The sequence below is a fragment of the Oratosquilla oratoria genome, chromosome 9 (genome assembly GCF_046742065.1).
Source record: "Oratosquilla oratoria isolate Oo_2021 chromosome 9, ASM4674206v1, whole genome shotgun sequence".
NCBI classification, from domain to species: Eukaryota; Metazoa; Arthropoda; class Malacostraca; order Stomatopoda; family Squillidae; genus Oratosquilla; species Oratosquilla oratoria.
In genome coordinates, this window is record NC_134785.1 from 2,564,592 (window position 1) to 2,573,823 (window position 9,232).

General features: G+C 41.0%; 2 protein-coding genes across 9 annotated transcripts in view; one reads left to right on the top strand and one right to left on the bottom strand.

Moving 5' to 3' along the window:
• The window catches only part of BicC (protein bicaudal C), a 202,672-nt gene that overhangs the window by 53,465 nt on the left and 139,975 nt on the right, over window positions 1-9,232 (bottom strand). The window lies entirely within an intron of this gene.
• Window positions 6,240-9,232, top strand: part of LOC143027906 (uncharacterized) — a 3,817-nt gene continuing 824 nt past the window's right edge. The window contains exons 1-2 of the mRNA XM_076189551.1: window positions 6,240-6,412; window positions 7,953-9,232. The exon at window positions 7,953-9,232 is cut by the window's right edge and continues 824 nt beyond it. Coding sequence (XP_076045666.1) covers window positions 8,960-9,232 — 273 coding nt within the window. The 5' untranslated portion in view covers window positions 6,240-6,412; window positions 7,953-8,959. The remainder of the gene's footprint in view (window positions 6,413-7,952) is intronic.

Consider the following 9,232-nt stretch of genomic DNA (forward strand, 5'->3'; position numbering starts at 1 on the left):
AAAGGAGAGGAGAGGGGAGGTGGAAAGGAGAGGAGAGGGGAGGTGGAAAGGAGAGGAGAGGGGAGGTGGAAAGGAGAGGAGAGGAGAGGGGAGGTGGAAAGGAGAGGGGAGGTGGAAAGGAGAGGAGAGGGGAGGTGGAAAGGAGAGGAGAGGTGGAAAGGAGAGGAGAGGGGAGGTGGAAAGGAGAGGAGAGGGGAGGTGGAAAGGAGAGGAGAGGGGAGGTGGAAAGGAGAGGAGAGGGGAGGTGGAAAGGAGAGGAGAGGGGAGGTGGAAAGGAGAGGAGAGGGGAGGTGGAAAGGAGAGGAGAGGGGAGGTGGAAAGGAGAGGAGAGGGGAGGTGGAAAGGAGAGGAGAGGGGAGGTGGAAAGGAGAGGAGAGGGGAGGTGGAAAGGAGAGGAGAGGGGAGGTGGAAAGGAGAGGAGAGGGGAGGTGGAAAGGAGAGGAGAGGGGAGGTGGAAAGGAGAGGAGAGGGGAGGTGGAAAGGAGAGGAGAGGGGAGGTGGAAAGGAGAGGAGAGGGGAGGTGGAAAGGGGAGGAGAGGGGAGGTGGAAAGGGGAGGAGAGGGGAGGTGGAAAGGGGAGGAGAGGGGAGGTGGAAAGGAGAGGAGGGGAGGTGGAAAGGAGAGGAGGGGAGGTGGAAAGGAGAGGAGGGGGAGAGGAGAGGACGGAAGGGGGAGAGGAACGGAAGGGGGAGAGGAGAGGAGGGGAGGTGGAGAGGAGAGGAGAGGGGAGGTGGGGAGAGGAGAGGGGAGGTGGAGAGGAGAGGGGAGGTGGAGGGAGAGGAGAGGGGAGGTGGAGAGGAGAGGGGAGGTGGAGAGGAGAGGGGAGGGGGAGAGGAGAGGGGAGGTGGAGAGGAGAGGAGAGGAGAGAGGGGGAGAGGGGAGGGGAAGGTGTGGAGGAGGGGAGGGAAAGGTGTGGGGGAGGGGAGAGGAAGGTCTGGGGGAAGGGAGAGGAAAGTGTGGGGGAAAGGGGAGGGAAGAGGAAAGTCTGGGGGGAGGGGGAGGGGGAGGGGAGGGGAGGGGAGGGTACAACGGTCACACATGTATGCAGCTATGTGACACGGACACGGACACGGACACGGACACGGACATGGACATGGACATGGACACGGACACGGACACACACACACACCGGAATTTCAGCATCTACTTCTGCTATCCAGAAAACATGTTCAAAAATCCGAATATAGGAAACTAAAAAACGTTACGGATATAGGAAACTTTCGGATTAGGGATTCCCAATAGGGAGGAGAGAGAGAGAGAGAGAGAGAGAGAGAGAGAGAGAGAGAGAGAGAGAGAGAGAGAGAGAGAGAGAGAGAGAGAGAGAGAGAGCGAGCGAGAGAGAGCGAGAGAGCGCGAGAGCGAGAGAGCGCGAGAGAGAGAGAGCGCGAGAGAGCGAGAGAGAGAGAGAGAGAGAGCGCGCTAGGTGTACTTCGATCGAGGCGGACCAACGCAAGGCGTAGCGATATGGGTTCTTATCCGATAAGGTCAGACAGCAGCAACGAGGCACTGATAACTGAACAGGAAAGGCTGTACTCGCGTGCCAGCGAAGCTTTGAGAACTAGACAGATTGTCCGAAGGACATATTGCTCAGTAAAAATGCACCCATCATAAAAAAAATATAAATTATAATCCAATCAAAGCTAATAACTATTCAATGACAAATGCTTAAAATGTACAAAAATATTGCTCAGTAAAACTAAATCCATTATTAAAATAATGAATTAATATACTTAATATACAAAAATGCTCATTAAATACATCCATTATTAAAGTAATTAGTCAATAAAATACAAAAAAATACTTCAAATATACAAAAATATTGCCCAGTAAAAATGCATCCATTATTAAGCTAATTAATCAAGTCAACAAGATACAATTAAATATAATTAAAATAAAAAATATTCAGTAAAACGTATCCATTAACTTGTTAATCAATGAAATACAAACATATACTTAAAACAAAATATGAACAAAAACACACAATATGAACAAGATTTACAAAAATATGAATGAAATATACTAACAAAGTAAAATTAAATTAATAAAAAATTAATACACAAAAATAAAGTACAAATACAAAAATACCAATAAAATATACAAATGAATAAAGTAACAAGAAACAGATAATCAAAATGTAATAAATGATAGAAAATGGAGACTAAAAGTGGACTTGAAGGTTGGGTTCGGCTGGATTGGTTTCGGTTGGATTAGTTGGTATAAAAAAAAGGACCTAATTTATAGATTTTTATATTTTCGAGGGTATTATCATAATTACTCCCCTATTTATTCAAACACTTGTTTTTATTACTGTAAATGCGATTAGATTTTGATATTACATATATACAATTAGATTTTTATACTCCATTTATACAATTAGATTTTAATATTACATTTTATACGATTAGATTTTATATTTTTAACAATATTTTTCCTGTCTGTATACAAACATCTTTCAATACAACTCGAATGCACTCTCGCATCGCGTCCACAGATTATCAACGACCCGTGTTTATCAGCGTTTAAATGCAGGATTGCTAAGAGAGACATGGCGACAAGATAGCACTATACAAATGTCGACAAACTTCGATTCCTCTTCTTTTGTCCCAAGTTTTCTTCCCGGTGTGCGATAAATACTTTATCGTAAAAAGTTCCCTCAACTTTTGAGAGATGTTAGATAATATATATTGCGAAGGTGAGAAACAAATTGCACATTTTCAATAACTCTGGGTCTTATGCTTGACATGAACACCAAAGAGGGCTGCAAATATATATACACATATATATACACATATATATATATACATATATATATATACATATATACATATACATATATACATACACACATATATACATACACATATATACACACACATACACATATATACATACACACATATACATTATATACATATATATATATATATATACATACATATATATTATATATACAAGATGGAGTGAGTGAATTAGATGAAAAAATAATAAGACCCTGAAGGCGACAGTCACCAAATGTAGGTAAACAAAATCAGAAGAAAAACAAGAGCGATGACGGGGAAAGTGAGGTGGAAGAGGTCCACTGGGGGAGTTGGGGAAGGGGGAAGAGGAGGTGGGGGAGAGAAGTAAGCGGAAGAGGGGGAAGGGGAGAGGGAAGGGGAGAGGCTGGGGGAATTGGAGAGAGGCTGGAGGGGAGAGTCTAGCGGAAGCGGGGGAGTGGGTGGGGGAAGGCGTTGAGGAAACGAAGATGGCGTTTGTGTGGGGGAAAAGGATGTGGGGCCACGTGTAAAAGGAGTGGATGGAGAAGGAAGGAAAGGAGGGAGGGAGGGAGGGGCGACGAATGGGAGAAATGGTAGAGAGGAAGGTGGAGAGGGAAGAGAGGAAGGAGGAGATGGAAGAGAGGAAGGAGGAGAGGGAAGAGAGGAAGGAGGAGAGGGAAGAGAGGAAGGAGGAGAGGGAAGAGAGGAAGGAGGAGTGGGAAGAGAGGAAGGAGGAGTGGGAAGAGAGGAAGGAGGAGAGGGAAGAGAGGAAGGAGGAGAGGGAAGAGAGGAAGGAGGAGAGGGAAGAGAGGAAGGAGGAGAGGGAAGAGAGGAAGGAAGAAAGGGAAGAGAGGAAGGAGGAGAGGGAAGAGAGGAAGGTGGAGAGGGAAGAGAGGAAGGTGGAGAGGGAAGAGAGGAAGGAGGAGAGGGAAGAGAGGAAGGTGGAGAGGGAAGAGAGGAAGGTGGAGAGGGAAGAGAGGAAGGTGGAGAGGGAAGAGAGGAAGGAATAGATGAGGGAGGAGGGAGTACAGAGGTAGAAATGAGAGGGTTGTTTACTGGAGTAGGGGGCGGGGGGGCAACGAGGGGAGGAAGGGAGTGAGTGGGTGGGTCGGTAGGTTATTGAGCAACTGGTAACCCATGAAGGGAGTCGTTGTAAGTTCAGCAAAGACTGCTGGCGGTACCAAGGAGTTCTTGATAACGAAGGGAGTTTGGGGAAGAGGGAGTGGGAGGTGGGGAGGAGAGAGGGGGGTCGGGGAGGAGAGAGGGGGGTCGGGGAGGAAAGAGGGGGGTCGGGGAGGAAAGAGAGGGGGGGTCCGGGAGGAGAGAGGGGGGGGTCCGGGAGGAGAGAGGGGGGTCGGGGAGGAGAGAGGGGGGTCGGGGAGGAAAGAGGGGGGTCGGGGAGGAAAGAGGGGGGTCGGGGAGGAGAGAGGGGGGTCGGGGAGGAGAGAGGGGGTGGGGGAGGAGAGAGGGGGTGGGGGAGGAGAGAGGGGGGGAGGAATAATATGCAATAACACCTACCATATCGAGGTTGTTACCGTCTCGCCATTTTTTTTTTTTCTTTTTTTTCATTCCATTTGTAAGGTAGGGAGGTCTCCTAATGACCGAAACTCTTTGGGAAACGAAACTGCGTCGTTCGTTTGTGAAGTCGACTATTCTGCACACATTTCAAATTTCAACGTTTTTGTAGCGTGCCTATAACCAGCTCATTTTTTCTTAATGGTGTTTATCCACTTCAAATATATCTAAAAATATTATGGCTGTCCCACAAGTAAAATGCCAGTATGCTCAACTTGTTACGGGTGTGATTGGTAATTATACTGAAATGTTCAAATGTGTCCAGTGTGATGCATTTCGTTTGCTTTCAGCAAAATCTTAATTGTATGTATTCTATTATAAATCTGTGTGCAAGTAAAGTTGTAGTAAACTCGGAATGTACAAGTTTTATTTGGGATTTTGTGCAAGTACCTCGTACAAGGAACTCTTAAAACGGTCTTGTGACAAGTCTTGTTAGGTGGGCAATTCCGTAACGTCTAAAACTATGGATGTTTGTCAGCTTCCAGGGGTAATTCAGAGAATTTCAATTTCGCGAAAAAAGTGGAATGGAATAATAAAGAAATGTATAAAAAATAAAACAATTGTAATAAAAAAAAATGCCAAGGCTAACGGATAGATAAAGCATCGACGACAAATCGGGAGAGAGAGTGGTGTAGAAGTGGAGGTGGGAGGGGACTTACAAGGTGCATATGCTGTGTACTGTATACTTTAATGTTATTTTTCATGTATGTACCGTAGGAAGGGGGCAAAAGTAGCCACATGGGGTAAAATTGACCATTGCCTTTGTTAAATACCTAATAATGTTTGTCAACAGAATATAGGGAGGATTATACAATAAACATAATTGGTGGTTTCATTTCCCTGTCTGTCCGTCATAATTACATATGTAACAAAGGCAATGGCTAGTTTTAACCCATATGGCACCCCTTCCGAAAGTAGTGATATTATTTTCGACCAAAACACTGCAGATCCTACCTAGGTTTTAGTATTTTGTCTTAAAAGCTCCCAAACTACACGACGACACAGACAATGCCTTCTGCCAAACCACAAAACTATTTGAATTTCCATCAACATTTTATCTTTACTAAATGAAACTACGTGATGCTCTCAGTTGTGAACCCAAAATTATAGAAACAAAATTATAAAAGGTTAATTCCATACCATCTCGCTCAAAAGTTTATATTATAATTTAGTTACTTCCATTCCACGTAAGTAATCATAACGGCAACGTGACGTCATACATGTGACGTCATACATATGACGTAAAGCTTACGACGTCAAATTGTAGAAACGTTCCTCTAAATGTTCAAACAACCCCAATGTGTAGAATTCGATAATCTTGTAACAATCTGTCCCCCTAAAGGACTTAAAGAATTTTCGGTTTACAAGCACAAAATATGTTATTTCAGACTAACACGATCTTCAGAAAAAAAGTGGACGGTGGACAAATGTGGACCTAATCCTTCTCACAATACAATTTCTATGTTACAAAATATGAAACCACGTTTTCTATGTAATAAAACATCGAACTTTAAATTAAATTTACAAAATACACAAACGATAAAATGCATGTTTACATAAGAGGTTTTGTGTTACCAAACTTTTGTTCAACTCTGTTCGTCTGATGTGTGCCCGCAGGTGCTTGGACGACATTCCGCTGTCCCGCGGTCGATTGGCGACCATAGGGCTTTCAGCTAGAGTTGAACCACAAAACTACGGCACATTGTACCCAATACACACACAATTATATATATATATATATATATATATATATATATATATATATATATATATATATATATATATATATATCAACACACAAACTTTCGATTGACTCGAACAACCATCTTCAGGTAAGTAAAACCGAATATACAGATCAATATTTATATATATGAAAATATTAGGGGAGGTAGGCGTGTTGACTAGTTCTTGCCTGGTACGAGTTTTGGGTGCTTGTGTCATGTGTTTGCGTACGCTACCTTCACGAGCATGCATTGGGAGTCTCCTGCCCACAGAGGTTGTGGCAACACCAATGTACGAGGCATTGGGGAGAAGTTTGCAACCTTCTTCGGGCCAAGAACTGGTATACCACATCAGTCTAAGGTAGCTGTCTTCAGTAAAGTTGTTTTTCACGATAAGGCTGAAGACTTGTTTTTGTAGTATTATAAGAGCCAATTTGTGTGAGTTGGTGAATGTAACATTACGTACAACACAAAAATACTTAACCCAGTTCAACAATCACAAGAAACTACAGGTTTTAGAAAGTTTACATCTCACAATACACCCCAACCATTAATAATACAGAGTGACACATTTACTTCCTTACAGCTAAACAACTAGGCTGGATGGTAAAAGCGAACGTCCTCTAGTGACCAAATGTCCTGCTACCACCCGCCAATGCAAAACCTCCAATTCCCCCTTGACCTAACGTCCAGCAACACTATTACCTCTCGTAGTATGTTGATACATCTATATTTGAATACATATACATATATAGATACATTTGATACATTGCGTATATATATATATATATATTTGAAAAAAAAATCAATGGGAAGCAAGGCATCCACAAAATAAAAAATCAGAAAAGGATTTTAGAGTGTTTGTTGCAGATACGTTATCTTGAACATATCAGCAAGATTGTGGGCGACACATTGCTCAACATAAACATGGCTTTTCACGACGTCGATGAATAGACAAGAGACTTATCCGATCCAGATAAGAATATGCAGGACTAGTATGATCACCACACGCACACACACACTATATATATATATATATATATATATATATATATATATATGCATTCCCAAGTGGCCTATATTTAAAATCCATATTGTCTGGACAAAATTGTCAATTGTGTAATATGTAGCTGTGTAAGACTGTGCCAATTCTTGTATACTATTCTGAAGGTGACTACCTGAAGTCGAAACGGCAATTAAAATATGGAAGGTTTGTATTTGCCCAGCCCCCTGAAACGAGATCTACTGTGAGAACAATTTGAAATGTCGGCATTCAGAAAATTAGTGTCAAAATGCTGTCGTGTTTAACAGTGTGTATTAGTAAGAATCTGCGCCCAAAATATACAATATATATATATATATATATATATATAATAATATATACATATACATATATATATATATATAAATTGGGATGACGCTGAAATCATTTATAAAATAAAATGCAGTTTTAGAAGAAAATTCATAGAATCCCCTCTAATAAAATGTTTTCCCAATTATTACATCTCCAAGAGTCTGAGTCTGAGTCGCTAAAATTATAACGACTCAGACTCCAGTTAAATTTACACTTTTATAACTGAAATGTGATTAATTGCCAAAACGAAACTATAGTCTCCCCTTAGTTTTACTATGAACTCATTTTTCCTCAAAATCATATACATGTACTTTTAATAATGATGGATTCGATAAATGTATAAAGTTCCATTAATTTGACACATTTATGAAATCCATTTCTTCTTGACTTTAAGGGCATGAAACTGAGAAAATTAGCTATGGTTAGATTTAAGGGGGCACTATATTTTCTTCTTGGCATATGGCTGATAGTCCAATATGTTTTAACTTCAAATGTTACAGATATTTAATCGATTATCCTATTTTTTTTTCTTTCCTCCCCTTTTCAGGAAATATTTCATTTTTTCACATTTAAAAAGTTACCGAAGTTCCGATCATAAATCCCCTTTCAAAAATACAAGAGTGGCAAAAAAAAAGTTCCAACAAAGTCGGCAGTCTTTGAAAACTTTGCAGTCACAGCAGACGGAAAATATTATCAGTGTCAGTGTATCATAGATGATGACGATGGTTAAAAATGTGAATCGAAAATCAGTAGTTTTCACTGGTTCCGAAAAAAGTGTTCCTTCAAGAACATCAAACTTGAAGACACAACGCCATCATCCTAAGGAGCTAGAAGAAGTAAATAGGAAAAGATAAAGAAGACAGCAATGTAAGCACTCCATCTACTTCAGCTAAGAAGGATGAGAAATCTTCTGGAAGACAATCCCAAATATCAACTTTCTTTACTACTGATAAAGTTACCGTAACAACATCACAGAGGTTCAAGAGTTACATCACTAAAATGGTAGTGAAAAATAGTGTATCTATATCATTTTTCTCACAACCAACCTTTCTCGGTTTAAATGGAGAAATGGCTAGAAAAGTTTAAGTTTCACTGGATAGAGAGAGTACAAGGAGACTTGTAACTAAAGAGGCTAAGAATAAGAAAGACGAACTTAGAAAAAGTCTAAAGGGATGCTTTGTCTATATAAAAATGGATGCATGCACACGCCAGTCAACTATTTTGCCATTAATGTGAGGTTTGTCGACAAGAATGATAAGATAGTGACACGGACATTGGGAGTTAAAGATACTCGTGCACATCACACTAGTGAATATCTTCGTAAGTTGGAAGATGTATTAGAAGATTTTGAAATTAAAAAAGAGCAAGTTCTACGTATTGTAACTGATAACGCTTCAAATTTGCTGAGCACAATTGAGAAAATGAATAAAGCAACTGAGACTACAAAAACGTGTGATGATGAAGAGAACATTCCTGAAATCTCAATAGAACTGAAGAGCCAGAGTGTATTTAGATATTATTGAAGAAGTAGCTGAATTATTTACAATTCAACATATGCGTTGTGCTGTACATTCGCTGCAACTAGCAATTAGAGATGGATTGAAGGATCGACATGCAGCTACTCTCATTGGAAAACTGAGGCAAGTAGCAATTGCAGCCAGAACACAAAAAAATTATGCTATTCTCAAGAGACGAGCTGGAAATGGGACTTTTTTAGACCAAGCAACATGCTGGGATAGCACCTATTTGATGATCAAACGCTTACTTGAACTAAAAACTTTCCTGGGGGATCTAGATAACCAGAATGTTTCACTAACTGAAAACCAG